Source organism: Drosophila guanche, unplaced genomic scaffold, assembly GCF_900245975.1.
Source record: "Drosophila guanche unplaced genomic scaffold, DGUA_6, whole genome shotgun sequence".
Classification (NCBI taxonomy): domain Eukaryota; kingdom Metazoa; phylum Arthropoda; class Insecta; order Diptera; family Drosophilidae; genus Drosophila; species Drosophila guanche.
This window is the reverse complement of record NW_022995747.1, coordinates 3781521-3805180: the sequence shown is the minus strand read 5'-3', so window position 1 is coordinate 3805180 and position 23660 is coordinate 3781521. Positions and strand designations below refer to the sequence as shown.

Below are 23660 nucleotides of genomic sequence, written 5' to 3'. Positions count from 1 at the left end.
ACAGGAAATCTCTTTGCAGTATTTTTTGGCAACTTCTTTTTGCTGTTTTGGATGCCTGAATATGGCGCACTATGATCAACGTTGGCTCAAACTCTTCTCCTGCTGCCTGCTGCTTGCAACACTTTTGGTCCTACTACCCGTCACACCCGCAGCAGCCAAGCGCACAAATGGTAAGTAGTCCCCCCTGTCTCTCTACCTCTTCTTTCGGGGGGGAATCTTTTGCTGAAGTCAACGACTTTAATTTTTTGGGGCCAGAATTGGTCTTGGGTCTTTGGTCTGCAGTCATTGAACTCTTTTTGCAGTGCTGCGAATGTTGCAGATGCATCATTAGCACGCACACACAGGGAAACAGGGTGTAGACTCTGACTTAAAAGTAGGTGCTAAATATAGCACGCCATGGGCCATCATTAAAAAGTGCTTAGAGCCCAGAGTACGCCAAAAACCGTTAAGTCTCTGGGGCTAGAGCAAAAGGGAAACAAAGTCAAAAGAAACTCGAGTTCTGCCAGTTCCTACAGCAGCTGCCACTGCCACACAGTGTGTCAGTCGGTCAGGCTAGGGCCCCACAGACCACAGCTGCCAGATCCAGCGCCCAGACGTCCCACGAATTTGAGCTACGAGTACGAGTACAGGCCGCCAGTTTCTGTTTTTTTTTTTGTGGCTTTGATTTCGTTTTCGTTACGCTGCTGTCTCTGTCTTTATTCTTGTTTTTCTGCCAAGCGGAAACCCAAAGGAAAGACTCAAGCGACAAACTTGATTTCTGGCTTAATGGTGAGAATAAAAGACTTTGGCTCTAGCTCTGCAGCACTTTGGTGTCCAGTCCGTTGTTTTTATGCTTTGATTATATTCATCGTAGACAGAACGGCAGCTTTAATTGCCTTTGGCCTCTTGCCTTTTGTTGCTTTTCATTCATGAAAATTGTTTTCATTTATTTTTTGACTCCAAATTGATGGCCGGACATGGGTGCGAGAGGCGCTGCCAAAAAACTTTCATTCAATTTCTAGCGAAATTTCCTGAAAAAAAAGAAAGACAAACACGAACAAAATGATGCGACTTTCGGAAGATGTCAGACAGTCAGGCAGTTGGTTCAAAGGCGGATGTGCGTTTCGAATAATGAAAAGAAATCTCTGATAAAACAGAAATTACCGCAGAGGCGTACTTTCGGGTTGTGCTTAAACATATGTGATAGATAAACATTTCTCACAGAGATTTACCCCCAAAAATGCTCCATGAAATGGTAAATTAAAACACTTAAAAGTTGAACCATTAAGAAGCTCCACTCATGGCAAAGATATTCGTAATTGTAGTTAATGTAGAGGAAGTATGCCACTTAATGCTTTCGACAATTGCATAAGACGCATTCAAATGTAATTTTGTGATCGAAAGTGCATAGGAAGTGACCAACGAGCGTCTGTCCGTCCGTCCTTTGACGCAATACAAATGGGTCTGTCTGTCTCTGTCGCAATCACCCAGGGGCAGTGTTGCATGTAGACGGGGCTAGTGGGGGTGGATAATGCTCACTTAATTGCGTAATCGCTCACTGGGCAGAGAGACCGGTGAGACAATGCCTGCCTGCCTCTTATGGTGCAGAATGGATGCTCATAGCATCCAAACAGCCAAATCCGAATGCCATTTGAAGCGAATTTCTTATACGCCTCGTGGATCAACCTGTCCTCAGCTGAGCTGTGCTCTCCTCTGACCTCCCCTGCTCTATTTGCGGCTCTCTTCACCTCGCTGCTCGCATACTAAACGTGGAGCTGGCCCTGAGACGAGCCACAAAAATGAAACTACAAAAGCAACAATTAAAAAAGCAACAAGAAAGGAAGGCACAAGTCTGGCACAAGTTTGATACCCTAGAAACAGTGGGAGGCATAAATAATAAATATTAGGCAGGTTTTGCACACAAATTCTTAAGTTTTTGCTGCATTTAAAATCTGAATTGGAGATCAAAGTGGGAATGGGATCTGCCTCATATTCCCCACCCTCTCAATGGGTATCAAAAATAGCAACAATTTGTGCAATGCCGCCGTCGGGCAATTCCATTTTGTATAATTAATTTCAATTTTGCAGTTGTTTCTTTCATGGTTTCTATGCATTTTTTCTCGAGTGATTTCGGGCACGCGTCACGCAAAGAAATAAAAAGTGAAATTGTCGTGACTCGGGGGGTCTGTGATTTCGACAGTTGAATAACACGAAAGTATGTCAAAGAAAAACCCTTCACCATTTGTTGTGCGTTTGTTCACAGCGAATCTTACGGCCTGCCAGCACCTGAGAAGATCGGAGACGCGACGCGCCAAGGCGCTGCAGCCGGAGGGGACAGTTTCGGTGCGTATTCCACGCTGCCAGAAGAACGGAGACTTTGATGCGATTCAGTGCCGCAATGAGCGGACTGGCGAGGATTGCTGGTGTGTCGATGAGTACGGCGTGGAGTTGCCAGGCAGTCGGAATGAGACGCGTGCGGGTGTGCGCTGTGCCGAGCCAGAGAATTGCACGGCCTCCGCTTGTCGCATGTTCTGTCCCTCGGGTTTCGCCCGGGATGTGGAGACAGGCTGCTCCGTGTGCCGTTGTCGGGATCCGTGCGATGGTCTGGACTGCCCCAACGGACAGTCGTGTCAGCTGCAGGAAGTGCAATGCAAATCCGAGCCATGTCCGCCGCTTCCCACCTGCAAGAAGGCGCGATCGCTGGCCAACTACTGTCCCGCCGGTCTGCCGCTGTCCATCGATGACAGTGTGAGGCCCTTCCTGTGTGGCGTGGACTCCGGCAAGCCCCAGTGTCCACCACTCTACCAGTGCATGGTGGAGTCGGGCAACGACTACGGCGTCTGCTGTCCCAGTGCGCTGACCTTCCAGAAGCCAGGCATCTGTCCAGCTGCGGATCAAACGAAGTACACGGAGCGGACAGGCTACATGTGCGGATCGCCATGCAGCCACGATCTGGAGTGCCGCAACCTGGAGAAGTGCTGCTTCAGCAAGGGCTGTCAATTCAATTGCCAGCAGCCCGGCAATGTCACTGGCTGCCACCAGGCCAAGGCACTCGCCGATCTCCTCTCAATCAATGAGCGCGAGGGTCGCGGCTATGTGCCCGATTGCACGGGCCCTGGCGGACAATTCTCCCCACGGCAATGCTCGCGGAATGGACTTGTCTGCTGGTGCGTGGATCCACGAACGGGACACAAGATCAAGGAGACTATGGGCGCGGCCATGAATGTGAATTGCGATGGCTGGGAGAACATGATCAGCAGATCTTACGCCAGGAGCTTCCAGATGGAGCAATGCGACACGAACATCTGTGCGGCTGTCTGTGAATATGGATTCAAGGTAAGTTCGCGGCTAATTTCAGAACTTTGAACCATGTCTGACTCATCTCTTCTCTTCCCCCTAGAACGATCACAATGGTTGTCCCACCTGCGAGTGCTCAGAGCCCTGCGAAGGCTTCAAGTGCTCCCTGGGCTCCCATTGCGAGGTGGCCACCGATCCGCTATGCGAGTCTGGCTCCTCCCTGTGCGCTTCATGGCCCGTGTGCAAGCCCGATTTGGCCTACTCCAATCCCTGTGAGGTGGGCACTCCGCTGTCAGACACGGCCACAGGAGAGGTAATGTACTGCTTTGAGGAGGAGCAGCGTCAGGGACGCAGCTTCCAGCCAACGGCCTTCTTTGAGCCAGAGCCCGAGGCGCTGACAAAGCAGGGACGCGCCATGAGCAATCGCATCATGTGTCCGGCGGAGTACAAGTGCACGAAGCTGCATCGCGAGACGGAGAGTGTTTGCTGTCCGCTGCCGGAGCAGACCACAGCAACGGAGGAAGCAGCAGGAGCGCGTCAGCAGAGCAGTAAGAGCACTGACAATCCACCAGAGAGGGGAATACTAATCGTTCTCCTTCCCCTTTGCAGTGTGTGAATATCTGCGGGACTTCTCGGAGCGCATGGAGGGCACCGAGGAGGGCATGCAGCTGGCTGTGCCCTCGCCCCGCTGCACCGACGACGGCGACTACAGCGGCCGCCAGTGTCAGCTGCGCACGATTCGTGTAACCCGAGCCGAGCAGCGCAAGATTCTCGAGGAGAACACAATTCGTCGCATGAGAATGCTTCTGGCCAGCGCTCCCCCCAAGCGCACGCGTCGCGATGCCGAACGCCTCAAGCTGTACCGCGTGGATGACAGCGCCCTCAAGGTGCAGGTGGCGGCACCCGTGATGGGTCGCAGCGCCAAGGTCATCGATGTGGGTGCCGAACGGCAGCAGGGACTCGGACAGTTGTTCGAAACGGAGTTCAAGAAGGTGGCCTCGGCGGCCAAGCGACCGCTGGAGTCTGAGGATGAGCTCGTCGAAATGGAGGTGGAGCAGTGCTGGTGCGTGGACAGCTTTGGCACGGAGATTCCACGCTCGCGGGGATTCAATGTCAGCGATGACAGCTGCCAGCAGCTGCGCGAGGAACTCGACTGCCTGGATCTGACCTGCCGCATGGGCTGCGAGTATGGATTCGCCTTGGATGCGGATACACGCTGTCCGGCCTGCCAGTGCCGCGATCCGTGCGAGAATGTCAGCTGCGGCCAGGGCAAGGAGTGCCGCATCGTGGACGTCAGTTGTGAGGGCGAGTACTGTCCCCCGGTGCCCGCCTGTCTGCCCAGGAAGCCCGGTCAATGTCCGTATCTGGTGCCTCCGGGTCCCGATAATCTGGATGCCAATACGTGCGCCTATGAGTGCCGCACGGATGCCCATTGTGAGGGCTCGCGACGCTGCTGTTCCAACGGCTGTGGCACGCAGTGCGTTGAGCCGCAGCTAAAGACTGCCTGTCAGCATTTGCAAGGTATTCAGCTACACCAGAGCTCAGAGTTGGGCATACCCGCCCGCCAGATGTCCGTGGCACAGTGTGAGCTGAAGAGCGGCAAGTGGGAGCAGGTGCAATGCTCGCCCGATGGCCATTGCTGGTGTGTGGATGCGCAGGGTGGATTTATGCCCGGCACCAGAGTGAAGTCTCCAGAGACACCCACTTGCCAGGTGAACTCCAGCTTCGAATGTGCCCCGCTGAGTCCCAAGTGCAGCCTTAACTGCGAGAGTGGCTACCAGATGGATGCCCAGGGCTGTGCCACGTGCCAGTGCCGCAGCTTCTGCGATGAGGTGAGCTGCGCCAGCGATGAGGAGTGCCAACTGATCAGCGTCGAGTGTGTGGACAGTCCCTGCCCCAAGATGCCCATCTGTGTGCCACGCCGCTCCTCCGTCTGCCCCGAGGGTAGTCCCCTGCAGCAGGGCGAACTGGATGTCAGCTGCGGCCCGCACAACGAACACGAGGCATGTCCTACGACCCACTCCTGCCAGCTGAATCCCGTGAGCAATCGCGGTGTCTGCTGCTCCAAGACGCGCGACGTTTGCTTCGAATCGATGGACAGTGTGTGTCTGGCCAGCAGCAGCTCCACGAGGAACAACACGCGCTACAGATTCAGTCCCAAGGTGAACAAGTGCGTGGCTGTAACTATCGATGCGGATGCAGCTGCCTGTCAGACGAAGAATCTCTTTCACAATGAACTCGCCTGCACTTCTGTGTGTCCAGGTAAGGAATAAATCTGAGCTCTATCCCCATGTCATGCTCATTCTCTCTCTCCTTTTGCAGTTCTAACCCAATGCGAACGCCTGAAGCTAAAGAACAGTCTGGCTGCCCAGCGCACTGGCCACTCCTCGGTGTGGTTCCAGCCCCGTTGTGATCCCATCACCGGCCACTGGAGTCCCGTGCAGTGTTTGGGCAAACAGCCACAGCCAGCAGCCATTAGGCATGGCCAAACGGAGATCGTGAGTCGCGCATTTGCCAGCTCAACGGCGGAGGAGGAGAGGCAGCAACAAACTGCCGGCAGTCCTTATGGCGTTTGTTGGTGCGCAGACAAGAAGGGCGCCCCACTGAAGGGAACACTCACCCGCGAGATCGAGCCCATCTGCAACAGTCGCCAGGCACGTAATCGCAAGAACTTTGACATGGGAGATCCGCTCATGGAACAGCTGATTGGACAGCTAACCCAGCTCAATGATGTGGCCAGCGAGGATCTGGACTTTGATGAGCTGGAGGCGAAGATACTGCCACAAACCACTGCCAGTGCGGCCGATTCCAGCGTCACCGAGCGTGTCCTAGAGCTGGCCAACTCCCTGCTGGACTCCCAGCTGTCCGTGGAGCAGCCCGCGTTGAAGCCCATGCAGCTGAAGACCACCCGTTGTCGGGCACTGGCCAACACGGCAACCTTTCCCGTGAGCTGTGACGCTGCAGGCGCCTTCCGGCCGCTGCAGTGCAATGGACGCAGCTGCTGGTGCGTCGATGCCGCAGGAAATCAGCTGCAGGCCACCCATGTGTTTGGCGCTGGCGATCGACGTTGCAGCCATGTGCCCATCGAGGCGGTGTCCATCGAGCTGCACATGACCAACAGCAGTGGGCGGAGCGTGAGGAATGCCTACGACACCATTCGCATGGAGCTGCTGCAGCTGCTGGGCGAGTCCGTGGAGAATCTCCGCGTCCAGGAGAACTTTGATGGCTCGGCGATTGTGCGCTTTGAACTGCACAACGAGTCCAAGGTGGATTTGGCCTTTGCCATCGAATCTGCCATTACAGCGGGAGAGTTCCATTTGGCTGGCGGTCACTTCCGAGCGGACATCACCCGATCGCACTTTTTGCACCGCAGCGCAGTTCCAGCCGTGGCCCAGGCAGCCACCGCCCAGGACGAGTCCATCCAGCTGGTGCTCTTCATCATGGCCACCAGCTCCGCGTTCCTGGTCAGCGTTTTCGTCGTCTATGTGATGCTGAAGCGTGGCAGAAGCAGCAAAACGATGCACTCCTCCTATCCGCATGGCGACAAGGCCGTGGACTACTCAGCGCCCATATTTGTGCTGGCTGCCAGTGGCATGGAGCCCCATGGAATGGATAGTATTAAGGGGGCCAAGGCGTAGGGCACATGTTGGTTGTTAAGCTACATCTACGTCTAGATTTATATCTAAATAAATTTGTACATACAAAATAACACAAGAGCAGAGCTTAGGATTTACCTTTAGGCAGGGGTAGACACGAGAGAGATTCGTTCTTGCTGCCCCGCGACTAAGCCAAACAGGTAGTCCCCACTATCGCTTACTTATCGAATATGTTCTAGAACCCTAAGACGATTAATTTATGAATAAAGCTTTAAAAAAATGAACGTCTTTGTTGGGAACTTGTGATGGGTAAAAGTTAAAGAATATCAATCGAAAAATATATATTAAGAAACATAAGAGCTATGATCTTATGGCACCACATTATCATTACAAATATTTCTGTATATATTTTTTAACCCTTCAAAAAGTAAACCTTCAGCATAGTCAGTTTGTCAGCAAACAGTTTATGAGTTTTAATGTTTAATAACACACATTCGGCGGCATTGCGCTGTACTCGTATTTGTATAATCGTATAATGATCAATGATCGTTACCAATACGGGTGATGAAACGTACATACAATCATCTACATAGAAATGTATCTTGCGTACAACTTTTAATCAATATTCAATTCAATTTTGGCTTCATTTCTCGTGCAATTCGAACTCAGTTTTCTTTTGTATAATTTCGTGAGTGTGTTTGTGTATAACTATATATTTAATATGTTCTTCATATGTATGTCGTATATGTGTATGTGTGTGTATATTATATATCAATATCAATAGCTATATGCTAAACCACAAGCGCCAGGCCATAAAGAGAAACCTGAACAGCTCTTATTATCTCTCTTTCTTTCTCTCTCTCTTTGAGTGTTTATTATTATTGTTGTTTGTTAATATACTAAAAAAAAGAGCTTGTAAGAGCTTCTTCTTGCGGATAGAAAAATGCAATACTCATGGGTTTACAATTGGAAAGTTTCTTTTGATAAGTTTTCATTTTGTTTGGAAAAATGCATTGCTTATATGTGTAGATCGTTTTGGTTAATTAATTGTAAAACTTAAGAGTTAGCTGAAATGTTAGAAAGAGTAATCATCTGTGTGCTGCTCCGAAGAAGACTTCGGGCATGTTCCATCTACAATATTTTGAGCAAATCGGGAATACTTTCAACTGTTTTGCGCTGCTTAAGCTATGTATTTAGTGTTTTGTTTTTGTTACTTTTCTTGCATGCAATTCAAACATATTTAATATCATAAAACTCGTGTGTATTGGTAGTATCGTATTTGTTGTATTGTGTGGTGCAATATCATCGCTAGAGTTTGAATGAATGATTGATTGATAGATGAATGAATGGTTTAGGGTTTTGGGGGCATTGCCCGGAAGTTTGCTCTCGTTTTGTCTCGCTAATATTTGGTTACTTTTTGTTAGTTGCTATTCTTCATAAATAAATGGTTTTTTCGTGTATAAATCTTATAAAAGAACAAAGAAGGGTTAGCGGCCGTTTAACCATTGCCCCAAAAATGACGCAGAAATGGCCATAAAATGTATAATGTAAAATGTTACGTATAACAAATGAATCAGGAATTGGTGATCCGGAATCAGAAGGAGCTGCTGCGGCTGCTGCTGCCAGGGATGGACTGATAGGATTGAGTTTTTGGATTTTGGACTTTGTTTTGGACATTATTTCTGGTTGCTGGCTGCTGGCTTCCGGCTGCCTACTTGGCTGCACCGCCGGCTGCTCCATTGTTGTTCCGATTGTTGTTTTGGTTGTTGTTCGCATTGCGGAAGCCACCGAAAGGTATCGATGCCCGCTGATCCTCCATGCGTCCGCTCTGCACCTTCATGATGAGCGAGAAGAAATCCTCATCGGGCACCGTGGCCCCACGTCCACCCTGTGCCTCGGCGGCCTGCTGTGGCTGCGGAGCCTCCGCATCCATTGTTACATTTGGACGCGGCAATTCCGAGCGCTGCTCCTCCAGCCGTGAGCCCTGGCAACGCATTAGCATGTCGAGGAAAGCCTCATCAGGCTGCGCCGTTGTTGTGGCACTCCTGGTCAGCGGTGCATGGGCCAAGGCACCAGTATTGCCCGACGACGGGGACTTCAGGCCAGGCAGATTCGTGGGATCCACAAACAGAGAGTTCTGTTGCACCAAAGGCTTGCGTGTGGCTCCTCCCGCTACGGCTCCAGCCACCGACGAACCATTCGGATTGATCTTGATCGAGCAGCGCTGGTCGTCCATGCGCTTTGACTGCGATCGCGACAACATCTCAAAGAAGTCATCGTCTTTGGCCTTTGTATTCTTGTTGACAGCAGACGCCGCCCGGTGCTTCTCCTCCTGCAGACGCTTGCCATCCGGCGTGATTTTGATCAGATCCAATTGCTCCATGCTCTGGCGACGTACGCGTATCTGAAAGGGGGATTAAAACGTGTTAAAGGCAAACTGAAAATCTTTATTTTCCCCACTCACCATTCTGCCCTGCGAGTTCTCTGATCCGTCCGACTGATGTGAGTGATCCGAGGCACTCGACCGCTCCTCCTCTGTGGGACTTCGCTCGGTTTCGGGCAGACCCAGAAGCTTACGCAAATCGGAGATATTCACACGGGCCGTGCTCTCGCCCACGGGATCGTGCAGCTCTTTGGCCAACTGTAGATGCGATTCGGCATACTGCAGCGAACGCTCGTTGTTGCCCATGGCAGAGTGGGCATTGCCCAGGGACCAGCAGGCACGGGCCTCGCCAATGCGATCGCCCAGCTCCTGGGCAATGGCCAGATGCCGATTGTGGAACTCCACGGCTGTGTTGAATTCGTGCAGCAGGGTGTACGTGTTCCCCAGGCTGTAGCAAGACTGCGCCTCCACCTCGCGTTCGCCCAGCTCCACGGCCAGGGCCAAGGTGCGGCGATAGTGCTCGGCGGCGTCCTCGAATTGCCCGAGGAAGATGTGAGAATTTCCCAGGTTGCTGTTGGCCCTACGCTCGGCCGCCCGATCGCCAAACTCCCTGGCGATGCGCAACCGCTCCTGGTGATGCTCGATGGCCGCCTGGAAGTCGCCGAGAAGGTAGTACGTGTTCCCCAGATTACCGCATGCCCTGCCCTGTGCACCGCGATCCCCAAGGTCGCGCATCAGCTTGAGGTTCTCCTGGTAGAATTCCACGGCCTTGGAAAGGGCCTCCTTTACATCCTCGCCGAACTTGCCAGGGTTCCGCTGTCCCATGTGCTTGCCCTTGGCGTGATAGACATTGCCGAGATTGTAGAGGGCTCTTCCCTCGGAGAGGCGATCGCCCAGCTGGCGGGCGAGGGTCAGGTGTCGCTCACAGCAGATGGCCGCCTCGTCGAAGCGTCCCATTACCTTCAGAGTGTTGCCCAGGTTACCGGAGGACTTGGCCTCACCCAGTTTGTCGTTCATGGATTTGGCCAGCGTCAAGTCGTGCTTGTGGTACTGCATGGCCTTTGAGTAGTCGCCCAGGTAGAAGTAGGCGTTGCCCAGCTGAGAGTAGATGGCGGATAGGGTGCGCAGATCTTCGGTGCCCGCCTGAATGGCGGCCTGGAAGAAGGCCACGCCTGCCCGACAGTCGCCCGCCTTGCACAGGCGCTCACCCTCCAGGGCCAGCTCCAGGCACATGCTGGAGCCACCATCCGAACCGAGATGCGAGTTGGAGTCGTGGCCACCGCCGATTCCGAGCGTGGATACGTTTTCCGCTGACGCGGACAGCGAGGACATGTCTCTGCGATGCGATGCTGCTGATGCGATGCTCTCAAAATTAGGGAGTTGTCCACTTTACACTACCTTCCTCGGGGCACACACGATGGCTGCAGGTGTTTAACGGGCACCTTACACAAGCGGAGAGAGTTTGGGCCCAATATTCAAAAGCTAAATTGCTATAATTAATGTCTTTTGTGCCGTTTTTTGCAATTATTTCGTTAATTTCATTCTGATTCACTTTTTAGTGTGGCCAAATGTTGAAATGCTGGTTTTTACAATCGTTACCAGTGTTGAAAATCTAGCTATTTTCCGACTAAATCTAGCGCTTTTTATTCAGTGCGCGCGTAATTGTAAAATAGCGGCTAGCGGGAAGTATAGCTCTTTTCCGACAAAATTTTTCGAAATTGAAGATTTTATGTTTGCTGTTTTCCTGTCATTTTATCCACTCATTGTTGTCCTCGAAGCACCATAACCATAACTTCTGCCTGCCCTTATTCAAAATATGAACTTTTAACAGATCATTCACACTTTGGTGAAACTGGGCACCGAGCTATGGCACTTTCTGTCGCAAGACAATTTAGCGCATAAGGTCACATTAGGAATTTTTAGGTATTTTTTACTCGAGCATTATATGTTGGTATATTTTTTAGTGTCGTGCTGTATATTTTATCGATATATCCGTGGGGGTCGCCATTTTCGGTAAATTTTTTCACCCAACGACGCAAAAAAAAATATTTTTTCCAATAAATTATAATAAAACTTGTGCTGGAAATAGTACTATTTGTGTGTTAATTGCTAAAAGCAAGGCAAGAGCGTGTCGGCATTGAACTCACAATGAGCACACCGCCGCCAGATTTACTTTTGGCTGTGGCGGGCAGAGAATCTTCATCCGCAGCAGCGAATGGTGGCAGCAGCAGCCGTGGCGGTGATAAGGAGCGCTCACGTTCCAAAGACCGCAGTCGCGACAAGGAAAAAGACAAGGAGCGTGACAAAAAGCGAAGGTGAGTGTTGCATTGATTTGTGCTGTGCTGTTATGTAACTAACACGTTGCTTCGCAGAGACCGGGACAGCAAGGACCGAGACAGTCGCCGGCGGGAAAGTCGCGACCGAGACCGCGATGTACGCGACAGAGATCGGGATAGGGACCGTGATCGTGAGCGGGATCGTGAGCGCGATCGTGAACGCGATTCCCGGACGAATCGAAGCCATTCTCGGAACCATGATGACACCGAGAGGCGGCGGAAGCGCTCCCGCAGCAGGGATCGCGAACGAAAGCGAGATCGTGACCGTGACTCGCGATCGCGGCGCAGCAGTTCACGTGGCGGTCGCGAAGACTTCAATCGCAATCACCGGCGACGCTCACGCAGTCACAGCTATGAGCGTCGGCGAAATGAACGGGGCGGCAGGGATCAGCAGAGAAACAGTCGCGAAAGAAGCAGCCGTGAGCGCACGCATGTGAACCCGTTCGACACGTCGAACAATCGCAGCTCAATGAACCGTGAGCCGGAGGTGCGTATACCGGCCTCGTTGTTTGACCGGCCTCAGCACGCGCTGGACACGATTCGGGAGGAGCCGCGCGAATCGCGATTCGATCTCTCGCAGACCCTGCAGGAGCTGATGGGCAACGCGAGCGGCAACAAGGGATTCGCCTCGTTCTTCAACAACCAGAATAGCAATGATTCCATAAGCAATGGTGCAGTGGACAATCCATGTAAGTGCCACATATAAGAATCATTAAACTGCTTAATTAAATTCTAAATCCTGAAGTTGATAGCGCAGCGGAAAGAAAGCGCAAGCGCAAGTCCCGGTGGGGCGGCACTGAGAACGACAAGACTTTCATACCGGGAATGCCCACCATACTGCCCTCCACGCTGGACCCCGCTCAGCAGGAGGCCTACTTAGGTAATGCCAACCTTCGAGCTGCTTACAAGCTGCTTATTTTGTAGCTTCATTCGAAACTAAGTTAGCTCGTAAGCACTGCAACTAGTTCCTAAGTCTAATGAAAACCACAAATTAAGGATGAGCAGAAAACAGAGAGTAGTCGTCGATAAAGCGATCCACGCATCGGCGACGTGCAGACGGGGACCGTGAAGCTGGCGAAAGAGAGAGCGTAAACCACAACCTAAATAAGCAAAAAAAAATCCAACCAACAATTTGCATTGAGCGAACAATAATAATCTCTCGTTCTCTTTTTGAAGGGGATTCCGGCGTGCCACACACACACAAACGATACGATACGAAACGACGTGTTCCCAAAACGGCTAGAATACATATCAATTATTTATATGTGCAGTTAATATTTCCAGAGTTTAATCAAATCCAACTCAATTAATGAATTAATTAATTTGCTTGTAACCGCTCACAGCATTTTCAGTTAGTTTAGGAACGGATACACAGTGCGATAAAACGCCACTCTCTCTCTCTAGCTACCTTATCCTCGCATTCCCACTTAATACGATATCTTTCCTCTTCTCTAGTTAATCCAGCATTTGACGTTTACTAATGTCGAGGTTGCACTCGATTTTCTTCCTTCTTTTCTAACGCCTTTTAATTGCAGTTCAATTCCAAATTGAGGAGATAAGCCGCAAGCTGCGCACCGGCGATCTGGGCATCACACAGAATCCGGAAGAAAGGTTTGAACACTGTTATCTCTCTTGTATCTCTCAGTCCATGCTCCCCACCTACAAGCCAAAAAGAACATTCAACAACCACTCTCCACCCCGTTACGATGTACTACTAGAAGTTCTGGAAGGATGCGTCGCCGGGGATCTTAATCTTAACATGATTTGTACAGGTTTAATTGTAGCATTTTGATGCATTTGGATGGTGTTCACATAGCAGATCTATTAAGAGTCATTTAGCATTCGAAATTTCTCATAATTTATGCGGTTACCCACGCAACAATTCGTTACCTTTAATGGCGTACTTTGTGAACCCTAGCTAAATGTTGAATTTAACTTAAAATCCTTTAAACTTCTTGGGTGAAGGAATATGTAGTGTATGTACGAGTATATCCGGAAGGTTCTTGAGAGGAGGGGCTGCTTGGAGAAGGCTAACCAATTGAGCGCGCTGGGCTGTGCCCTTGTAGTTAATTTTGTTGTTAAAATGTATATGTGTAATCATGTTAATAATTGAAACTCTTCAAGGGATTTTCCGATTTTAGAGACAGCGATCAAATCGTTGATTGATTGATTGATTGGCTGAACGATTCGAGTTCCCAGAAGCAAATGTAAATCGTAAGCAAAAAAGGCGCCTGGAAACGAACAATCGGGAGATAGACTCAACATGATAATAAATTCCAACTCTTTTTCTCTTCCACCAAAGGGAATTTCGAATTTCTGCTAAAGAAATCCATGAGAAACTTTTACAGAAGGGTAATGGAAGGGTGCGATGCGCTCTGCAAGCTCCAGCCAGAACCGATCCGATCCGAATTAGCCAGGCCGCAGCCGAATCGAACGAATTAATCAAAATTCTTCTTTTCTCAATTCCCCAGCGAATAATCTCTTTCTGCTAATCAAAACTTTGCTAATGAACAACATCACTTGATTAATGAATTCTGATTTGCAACTTACAGCCAAAACACTATATAAACGATAAATGTTATTTTCTTAGTAGTAATTACAATAAGAACATTAAGTCTAGCTCCAAGAAACAATCCTCAAGCGTAGTCCAAACAGAACAGTCTCAACAAAACAGTTTCTTCCTTTTGCTCTGCTCACCCACAGATCTCCATCGCCGGAGCCCATATATAGTTCTGATGGCAAGCGCCTGAATACGCGTGAATTCCGCTACAGAAAGCGGCTGGAGGAGCAGCGTCACCAGCTGATTGTCAAGATGCAGGCCGTGAATCCAGAGTTCAAGCCACCAGCGGATTACAAGTAAGCACCAGAGGTCATCCGTTCAACTTCCCTTCTACATTATTTATTTTGATTTTTTAGACCGCCTGTGACACGAGTCAGCGACAAGGTGTTGATACCACAGGAACAGCATCCAGATATCAATTTTGTGGGCCTGCTGATCGGTCCGCGCGGCAACACGCTCAAGGCTATGGAGAAGGATACGGGGGCCAAGATCATTATACGCGGCAAGGGATCGGTGAAGGAGGGCAAAGTGGGACGCAAGGATGGGCAACCGTTGCCGGGAGAAGATGAGCCGCTGCATGCATTCATAACGGCTCCCAATCCGGAAGCGGTGAGGAAGGCTGTGGACAAGATCAAGGATGTTATACGTCAGGGCATTGAGGTGCCAGAGGGCCACAACGATCTCCGACGCATGCAGCTCCGCGAGCTGGCCCAGCTCAATGGAACGTTGCGGGAGAACGACATACTGCGCTGCACGTGCGGATCCACGGATCACAAGTCCTGGCAGTGTCCCGACAAGCCCATAATCACCAACACGATTGTGTGCACCTCCTGCGGCGGCACCGGACACTTGACCAAGGACTGTCGCAACAAGCGACCTGGTTCGGGCGCTCCGGGCATGGCCTGTGAGGATTCGCAGGCCAAGATTGACGAGGAGTACATGAGTCTGATGGCCGAGCTGGGCGAGGGTCCACCGCCGGCTGCGTCCAAGCCAGAGCCACCGGCCGCTCCTCAACTGCATCGTGCAAGCTACAGCATCTTTGACAAAAAGCCCTCGCAGATGCAGGCCATCCAGTCACCACCTAGCTCCTCGTCCCGTGATCACCAGCGCGATCTGGGCGGATGGGGAGCGGCGGCGCATGAGCATGCCATGGGAATGGAGCACGGTATGGGTGGAATGGACCATAATATGGGAATGGAGCACGGCATGGGAGGCATGGAACAGCACAATCTGGGCATGGACCTTGGCATTGGCATGGGCATGGATCACGGAATGTCCTCGTATGTGCCGGCACCGCCAGGGGCACAGGCCACGCCTCCAATGCCTCCACCGTTGATGCCGTGGATGAGTGCACCGCAGCCACCGCCACCTGCCACTGAGCCGATGAATCCACCCATACCAGGCACATTGCCACCGCTCATCCCGCCGCCACCGGGCACCAGTGCACCGCCCATGCCGCCATGGGGCAGTGGCTACAGCGGTTGGGGTGGCGGCTATGCGCCGCCTCCTCCTCCGCCCTGTGGCCCACCGCCCCCAGCCTTGAGCCTGTCACAGCCGCCACCACCGCCACCGCCAGCCATCTGACCACCACTCCCGGAGCTCTAGCCTCCAATGAATTATACACCCAATGATGACAGTCCTCACAGACACAATGATGACAGTCCCTGCAATCAATTAATATAAAACCTCTTTGACTTTTTGCTACTTTACAACATAATCGAGACAGGCCTACAAAACTAATTTGTATTTTATGATGCTTTAATAAAGGACGCAATTATTATTCTAGATCCAGATCCGATTAAATTGGTTCCTTTTTCTTTATTGTGTGTCTTTTGTGTGTGTGTGTGTGTGTTTGGTGAATGTTTAGGTAGAAAATATCTTGAATTTGGGCCGATGCTTAACCATGCTTGGTGAAGTACTGTTTCGACTCCTCCACATCGGGCTTGATGGTGGCCGGGTTTGTCTTGGGATTCCAGTTGGCCGGGCACACCTCACCGTGCTGCTCCACAAACTGGAAGGCCTTGATCAGGCGCAGAACCTCATCCACAGAGCGGCCGACGGGCAAATCGTTGATCGAGTACTGACGCAGAATGCCATTGGGATCGATGATGAAGGTGCCGCGCAGCGAGATGCCCTCCTTCTCCAGCAACACATCGTAATCGGCCGAGATGCTCTTGGTCAGATCGGAGAGTAGTGGATAGTTCAGCTGGCCCACGCCTCCGTTCTTGCGGTCCACATTGCACCAGGTCAGATGGCTGAAGTGCGAGTCAACGGACACGCCCAGTACCTCAGTATTTATGTCTTGGAACTCCTTAATGCGTTCACTAAATGCAACAATTTCGGTGGGGCAAACAAATGTGCTGCGTAGAAGATGGAAGAGGTTGCAAAGGTTACATGATGCTGATAAGCAAGAATCCATCTTTTGATACATACAAATCCAATGGATAGAAGAACAGCACCAGATATTTGCCTCTGTAGTCCTCTAGCTTGACCTCCTGGAAGCTATTTCCCAGCACGGCGAGTCCCTTAAAGTCGGGCGCCGGCTGCTGCACGCGAACGGCGCACAATGGAGCAGCTAAGTGGTGCAAGCAAAATATAAGTCATTTATAGAAGCAATTCAAATGCTGTGGGTACTGTACTCACTCTGATGCAACAGGCGGGCGGCCTGCTTTTGCTGGCCCAGAAGGTTCTTGCCAAGCAATGGCACCTGAAATGCATAATAATTAGTTAGAACGTCTCATTCGAGGCAAAGTTGACGCTGAGCGCTCATTAAATTACGTAATCGCCGGGGCATGTTTTTGCAATTTCAGGGGTTTTCTTTGTGTCTCCACTTACGTTACGAAGCAATGCGCGTCCAATGAAAGACATCTTACAGTTTGCAGTCAACACAAATGGGAATTCAATTGGGTTTTTTATAAAAGTTCGTGAAGAGGTTTATTTATTTTTTAACCGGCACAGAGCAGCTGACAGCGGACTCATCGATCAAATATACAGTAATATACCAGTGCCAATATACCAAAATTATACCGCAAATATACCGTAAAGTTACAACATTTTTCTCGACTTTTATGTTCTATTGGGTATTACTAGCTTGTTTAGCTTCTCAACTCCAAAACTATAATTTTATCCCATTTTTCACTCAATTTGCCACAAGATTGCCTAGTTTTCATGACTTCCCTTTTATGTCATTTGACAACTTGAGCGCCAAGGAGCAGCTGACTGTGATAGCAAATCATCAAGGAGCAAGAAGGAGCAGCACAAGGAGTTTAGACTTGCTTGAAATGTGCAAGCTGTTGTTGCTTTCTACGAGTTGTTGATTTCTTGTCCCGACAAAAATTTCACCTTGTTTTCATTAATTTTAAGAAAGCTAACTTAACCCACATAGCCACCATGTATTGAACTTGAAATCGAAAGCACAGCTTTGCTATCGATATTTTACGGAAAAAGTGCGGCACATTTGAAAATTCCTTTGGGGGACAGTCCACTTTTGAGAGTCCGTATCTTGTCTTTGCTACTTACAGTCCTGTATGTTCTATTGTCAGCAGTGTTCCAAGGCAATATAATGGAAAGTGTAGCAAAATATTTACCACGCACTGAACACGCTGCACAATGGTAATGAGCTGCTTACATGTCCATCTATTTGCACTACATGTGTTTTGTTCGCCGCTCGTTAATCTACTAAATGCCCAAAAGCGGCTCAGCATCAGGCCTCAGCCTTGGTACTCTCGCACAAAGGGAAAGCGCAACGCGCACCCAAAGAATGCTCTGCCCTGCTCGAATTTGCTTTGGTTTTGTCTTTTGGTTTGCGGGCGGAGAGCACAATGAAGGATCTTGATACTTTTGTGCCTGGCTAGATGCCGCCGTGTTCCATGATCCCCATTCAAACAATGAATAGGCAATCCCAAGAGACCCTCACACACTCACATACGAGTACGAGCAACGAGCATGGCCATAAAAATGGCAAATATTTTTGCATATTTGGTCTAATGTTGGCAAAACATCTGACATCTCCGTTGGAGAAACGCCCACACACAGCGGCCATTCTCTTTGCTTTCCCCTTCCTTTGCCAGACCGCTAACAGCTGCCCGCCCCGCCCGGCCCCTGATCTTGAGCTGAATCCATCCCTCCCCATCCCAGGGTGTGTTTGGGGGGGCTCTTACTTTCCCGCAATTAGTCAATTCCCATGTTTGCAATTACATTCTGCCACCCTCTCCATTTGCAGCATCCCTCGCTTGCTTTTCCCATCTTGCTCGTTTGCCTGCCTTTTACAATTTTCGCTGCTTTTCATCTGTAATTTGGCGCAAATTACGCGCTCCAAGTGGCTCCCAGCCCTGTATCCCTGTCCGCACGCCCTTCGGTACGTCCATCCAGGCGCATTTGGTCGTTAACTTGTTTATGTGCTGGGAGGCGGCTCCGCTCTGTGCTGGTGGTATGCGTTAAAAGGCAACGCTAAGTAATTATGTGCAGCTTCCTGGGGCCGCCCGAAAATTGTGTATCCCGTGGGGCACAACTGCCCAAACTCCCGCCTAAGTGATTGTGCTGACCTGGTCCATGGTCCATGATTTTCTAGGAATTCCAATCGCACGGTTAGCGATTCCTTTGGCAGTGCAGTCTGCCAGACCGACAGTTTGACTACTTTTACCAATTAAAATTGCACGTCGCTTTGTCTGCCCGATCAGGCAAAGGGCAGGTTTCGGGCCACGCTGCTTGGCGGGATTCACATATCGCTTTCAATCCCCCGGCCCGCCCGCAGGATTTGCGCAGATTTACATAATTTAAGCAAACACCACTTGAAGATGCGGTCCTTGTCGCGTATGTACGTGTGCCGTGCCACAGGGATCTCTCCTGGGCTGGCTCAGCTCGGGGATTCTCTGAAGGCGTTGCCGACATTCACACGCACTTTCAAAGCTGCTCAGGTGCCGCTCGGTCTCTTTCTCCTGTCGCAGCCTCATCCTCATCCACAGCCTCTGTCTCAGCTTGTGTTCATTGTCAAACAGATGCCGTCATATTAGCACAAATCTGCTTACGATTTTGTTTCCATCTCGAGTGTGCTCACCCAGAGATTGGCCCAGATTCCGAGGGCTCAGGGCGCTCTTGATTTGTGACAATTGTCACAATGCGCTCGAGGCTTAGGCTCGAGGTGATGAGTGCTCCTGTTCGGCGCAACGCGTAATCCTGATGCAAATCTAGCTAATGTGATTCATATCAGTTGGACAGATACAACTAACAAGGGATCCTCAGTATCTGCAGTCTCCTCTCTGTCTCTCTCTGTGCCCTCCCCATCTTAAATTCCAATCTTCCTGCAATGCTCTTTTTTAACACTTTTGTGTTTGGAAATTCGAGATGTTTGCCAGTTAATTAAGAAAGTGTGCAACAGACGAAGACAATGCCGCATACGGCAGGGCCAAAGTATCGCATTCGTGGCGTGAGAACTGGGCTGCGTCTGGGACATTTCACACCTGCACTCCACCATCCACCAACCCTACATTCTCAATGACAAAAAATGTCTGCAAAAACGATCTCACCTTCTAATAGTTATTGGCTCTGATTGGCGGTATTATATTAGAGGTATTGGAGGGAGTTTCCTCCTTTATTTAATTGATTTAATGTGCCTGGCTAATCGTATTAAATGAATTATTATTTAAACTATTAATATTTATACAAAACATTAAACAAAATACAATTTGAAAATTAATATTTGTATTCGATTTTTGCTTGTTTAACAGCAGAAAAACTTCGGGCTGCGTGCAATTAGCCTGGAATATGAAATATAGAACTAATCAAGCACATGTCTGGGCTTCTGTTCATTCTAGTTATATGTAGTTACCCCAGTTAACTAATCAATCTGCGCTACTACTTAATATTGACATATCAATTACCCTTTCAAGCAAATATGTGTGTTTATACACAATGTACATAAATGAGTTCATGGATTAATTCCCGTATTCATGGCATTTGCATTGCATTTCCAATCATTTTGATAAAATAAACATTCGTCCAACTTCGTATAAGCAAATACATACGTACATATCTGCCCATACACCACCACCATCACATCCATTCTGATTTGGCCAATCCCTTTCACACAGAGGGAGATGCATTAAAATGGCGTGAAAATTATTGCCATTGATTTCTGCTGCTGTTGTGGCTGGATACAATTTCCGCCGCAGCTCGCATTGCTTTGTTGTTGTTGTTATTGCAGCGCACAATTTGCAGCAATTTGAATACATTTATAAAAAGCGCTCTCGACCATTAATAATAATTGCTCTGGTTTAAATTTTAATGGCAATTGTTGGTAAACAAACGCGCACGATAGCAGCACGCCCCTCCACCCAGGAGGTGGTGCTGGCTGGATGGCGTGGCTGTGGCCGGTGGCTCCAATGACTGCCAATGGCCGCCTCTTGTTAATTTATATTTATTGCAATGGAAAACTATATCGTATAGCAGCGATGCAGCAGCGAAAAACAGCCAAAATGCATTTGCCATGCGAGTCAGGGGAAAGCCACAAAAAACAGAAAAAAGAAAGCCTTTTATTGTGAATTACCGTAGAAGATTGATCAATTATATAGTGCTACGATTTTTATATATTAACTGAAGTTTGTAGACAAATATTATAAAATATATCTGCAGATATTTAATCCACTCTGGATCCACTCTAACATTTTGAATGGAAAAAGCGAGTCCTCGAGGTGTTTGTAATCCCCAAACTTCCCATAGAAAACTTTCTCAAACTCAAATGTAGGCAATTTTAATTTAATTTAAATACAAATGCCATTTCCCTCTCTCCTAGAGAGAACTCTAGGCACAATTTTCCTGGGATGGCTGTTGATTTTCAAAGCAATCGCAACAATTCAATCACTTTGATGTTTGTTGCCCACAAAACGAGCGTCTCTCCTGCCTACCCGGGGCACGCCCCCTAATGTATGTTTGTAACCCCCCTCTGCACACCGCACTTCATCGAAACGAAACGTATGTTAACGCCCAGTTACAGACATTTAAGCGCCATAGTCGTCGCTTTTTAAACATCAATGCGATTGCATTTACCCCGACCACGTCTCCAGCTACGTTCCCAACACCCTCGACACTCAGCCATCCATCCATCCTGTGGACAGGAGCTGGTGGCAGCAGCAGCATGTAATTTCTTTAATGGTTTCTCCCCTCTCGTCTCTCACTCTCCGGTGCCACAATTCAAAACGAATGTCCCAAAATAAATAAAAAATCAAATTTCAAATGAAATAAGGTGTACAAAATGGAAGAAAACGAACACTGAAAACAAAAGGAAGCCAGCCGCCTGCTAGAGGTGTAGCAGGGGAAGCTGGTGCACAGGTGGTCATGGTCGGAAACGGAAGTTGCTTGGCACTCAATTATTTGGGGGAGTTAGCTATGGGCCAGGGACTTGATTCAAGGAAATTGTGGGTACAATTTCAAGTAGTAGTTTGATAGTAAAATGTTACAACAAGGATTCAAAAGATCGGACGCTAATATCATTAATATAATGCAAATATTATGGTTGAATATTCAGGAAATAAAATGACTGCTAAAGGAGTAAAAGGAGTACAAAAGTTCCTGTTTTGCTATAACCATTTCATTATAGACAATAACACTCTGCCCCTTTGTAGTGCCAAGATAGTTAATGCCAAGAAAAATTAATTGAAGTATATTAACCACTAAAATGTTTACAATTTAATTACTTTCCCAGCTACTCCAGCGACTCTCGCAGTAGCAGTAGTTCGTACCCTGGCTGTGTTTGTGTGCCTAAACGCATTAAAACACTTCATTATGCCTAATCCTGTGTGATATAACAAAAGCCAGACACGCACGACTCTCAAGCTTCAGCCATACCCATGCAGAGACTCAGACTCAGACCCATAACCAGAATCAGAATCAGAATCAGGGCCAAGCAAGTCCCGGCCGTAACATATGCCACTCGAGTACACTTGAACAACTTTATTAATAGGCTGGCGAAGGGCTGTGGGCTCTGAGAAGGGGTTCAGGCATTAAAACTAGCATCCGGATCGGGGTTCGTTATAATGGGATGGCAGCAGCAACAGTAGCTGGGTGCAGAGGTGGTTACATTCACGCATTTGCATGTGAGGCAGCAGCGAGAATCAGGGCCTGTCAGAAACCATAAAGTGTATAAATGCCTTGTTTAAACTACGAGTATTTACCCTTGCCCTTGCCCTTGCCAGGCACTCCCTCCTGACATTAGGAGTTCGCGCACGTGACGTGAGGCATTCAACCACTTTGATTTCCGCGTTGTTTGCTGTTAATTTTACGCCTGATTACAAAACACATGGAAGATCCGACAGAGAGCTCAATCTGATTGATAAAAATCTCACGGGTCGCCGTCATTAGGGTAAGGCACAATGACGTTCACGATGCCTGCCTGCCTGCCTGCCTGCCTGCCACATCGTATAAGCACAAGTTCATCCATAAATATATTCATTTAATTTCATTTTCGGCTTCCTACCGTGCCAAGTGAACAGTGGCCATGTTTAGCCAATAGACTGCACGCCTTGCCATCAGTTGTGCACTTTGCCCTGGCACTTGGGAGCACGACTACTAAGTATCTCTGGCCATATCTTTATCTATATCTAACTAAAGTTGAGCACATAATTGCTGGACTCAGACTGGCGCCAGGCGACTCAGCCTCAAGTCTCTCTTCCTCTCCCTCTCCCTCTCCTGAAGTGAATTATTGAAATCATAATTTTCGAGATCTGGCCCTGCTAGGGTATACTTCGTGGCTCGTCCCTTTGTGTAAGTGCTTGCAATGCAAATGTGGCTGGTCAGGAAAGGAAGGGTGCGGTGCCTGAACCTGGAATCGCGCATATCTTAAGCCGATCTAATGCCGCTATCCAGGTATCACTGCTACCGTTTGCCCCGTCCGTGCGTTTTGCTGCTCGTTGTGTTGGCAACAAATTGGATTACAATTAAATTGCATTTACATCAACGGCCCTTTGTTTGGCCCCGGCCTCAATTAAAAATTTGTTATATTTTCTATATTTGATATGGAAACCTTTTCCGATATCCAGCTGTGTGCTCTGTCCGAGATTCACAAGATAATTGCCAAATGGCGGCCATCGCAAATAATCTGAATACTTGGCCGTTTGTATGGGAAACAATATCATTACGGGTTTCGAGAACTCAACTTTGGTCGTGGGGTTGTGGGCAAAATGCAGCGAAATGTTAAGAATTTAGTCCAAAATATTTTCATGTAAGAAAAGGATCTTTCTTTATGGGAAACTAACAGCTTTAGCTATGCCCTATTTTATTCATAGTTCTGTTTCGCCTGAAATAAGCACTGGCTCTGGGTAAATCCAACCATAATGCATCATCATTAGCCAAAGTCGAAGCACTCTTTGGGCGGCTGCCTTTGTGCTTTTAACGTTCGCCCAAAAATAATTGAATTGTTCTTCGTTATTTATTTTATTATTTTGCTTGTCTCTTATTATTGTTCAGCTTACTTTGGCATCATGGCGGTGCACACAGCCACACAGAGGCAGACAGAC

General features: G+C 49.0%; 4 protein-coding genes across 8 annotated transcripts; 2 read left to right on the top strand and 2 right to left on the bottom strand.

Annotated features, from left to right (window-relative positions):
• LOC117582817 lies at positions 1–23660 on the top strand. Of its 2 annotated transcripts, XM_034270857.1 has the most exons (6): positions 1–170; positions 2243–3315; positions 3380–3824; positions 3886–5538; positions 5599–6921; positions 23649–23660. In XM_034270857.1, the coding sequence occupies exons 1-5, from the start codon at positions 62–64 to the stop codon at positions 6912–6914; spliced, it is 4596 nt and encodes a 1531-aa protein (XP_034126748.1). In that variant the 5' UTR covers positions 1–61; the 3' UTR covers positions 6915–6921; positions 23649–23660. The 2 variants fall into 2 exon arrangements, with proteins under 2 accessions (XP_034126748.1, XP_034126747.1); XM_034270856.1 differs by lacking the exon at positions 23649–23660 and having other exon boundaries at positions 5599–7143.
• LOC117582822 (G-protein-signaling modulator 2) lies at positions 7872–10829 on the bottom strand. 2 transcript variants are annotated; one of them, XR_004573751.1, is made up of 3 exons: positions 9337–10829; positions 8008–9276; positions 7872–7964 (listed from the first exon to the last, which is right to left on the bottom strand). XR_004573751.1 is itself a non-coding variant. In XM_034270867.1 (2 exons), the coding sequence occupies exons 1-2, from the start codon at positions 10585–10587 to the stop codon at positions 8584–8586; spliced, it is 1944 nt and encodes a 647-aa protein (XP_034126758.1). In that variant the 5' UTR covers positions 10588–10829; the 3' UTR covers positions 7872–8583. The 2 variants fall into 2 exon arrangements, 1 of the variants encoding a protein (XP_034126758.1); XM_034270867.1 differs by having other exon boundaries at positions 7872–9276.
• Positions 11261–15942, top strand: LOC117582821 (splicing factor 1). 3 transcript variants are annotated; one of them, XM_034270864.1, is made up of 6 exons: positions 11267–11570; positions 11628–12280; positions 12337–12471; positions 13127–13202; positions 14295–14447; positions 14508–15942. In XM_034270864.1, the coding sequence occupies exons 1-6, from the start codon at positions 11404–11406 to the stop codon at positions 15733–15735; spliced, it is 2412 nt and encodes an 803-aa protein (XP_034126755.1). In that variant the 5' UTR covers positions 11267–11403; the 3' UTR covers positions 15736–15942. The 3 variants fall into 3 exon arrangements, 2 of the variants coding, with proteins under 2 accessions (XP_034126755.1, XP_034126757.1); XR_004573750.1 differs by lacking the exon at positions 13127–13202 and having other exon boundaries at positions 11261–11570; positions 14508–14649; XM_034270866.1 differs by lacking the exons at positions 11267–11570; positions 11628–12280; positions 13127–13202.
• Positions 15989–17142, bottom strand: LOC117582827 (peroxiredoxin-2). The gene is made up of 4 exons (XM_034270879.1): positions 16987–17142; positions 16795–16858; positions 16585–16726; positions 15989–16511 (listed from the first exon to the last, which is right to left on the bottom strand). Exons 1-4 carry the CDS (start codon positions 17017–17019, stop codon positions 16049–16051), a joined length of 702 nt encoding a protein of 233 aa, XP_034126770.1. The 5' UTR covers positions 17020–17142; the 3' UTR covers positions 15989–16048.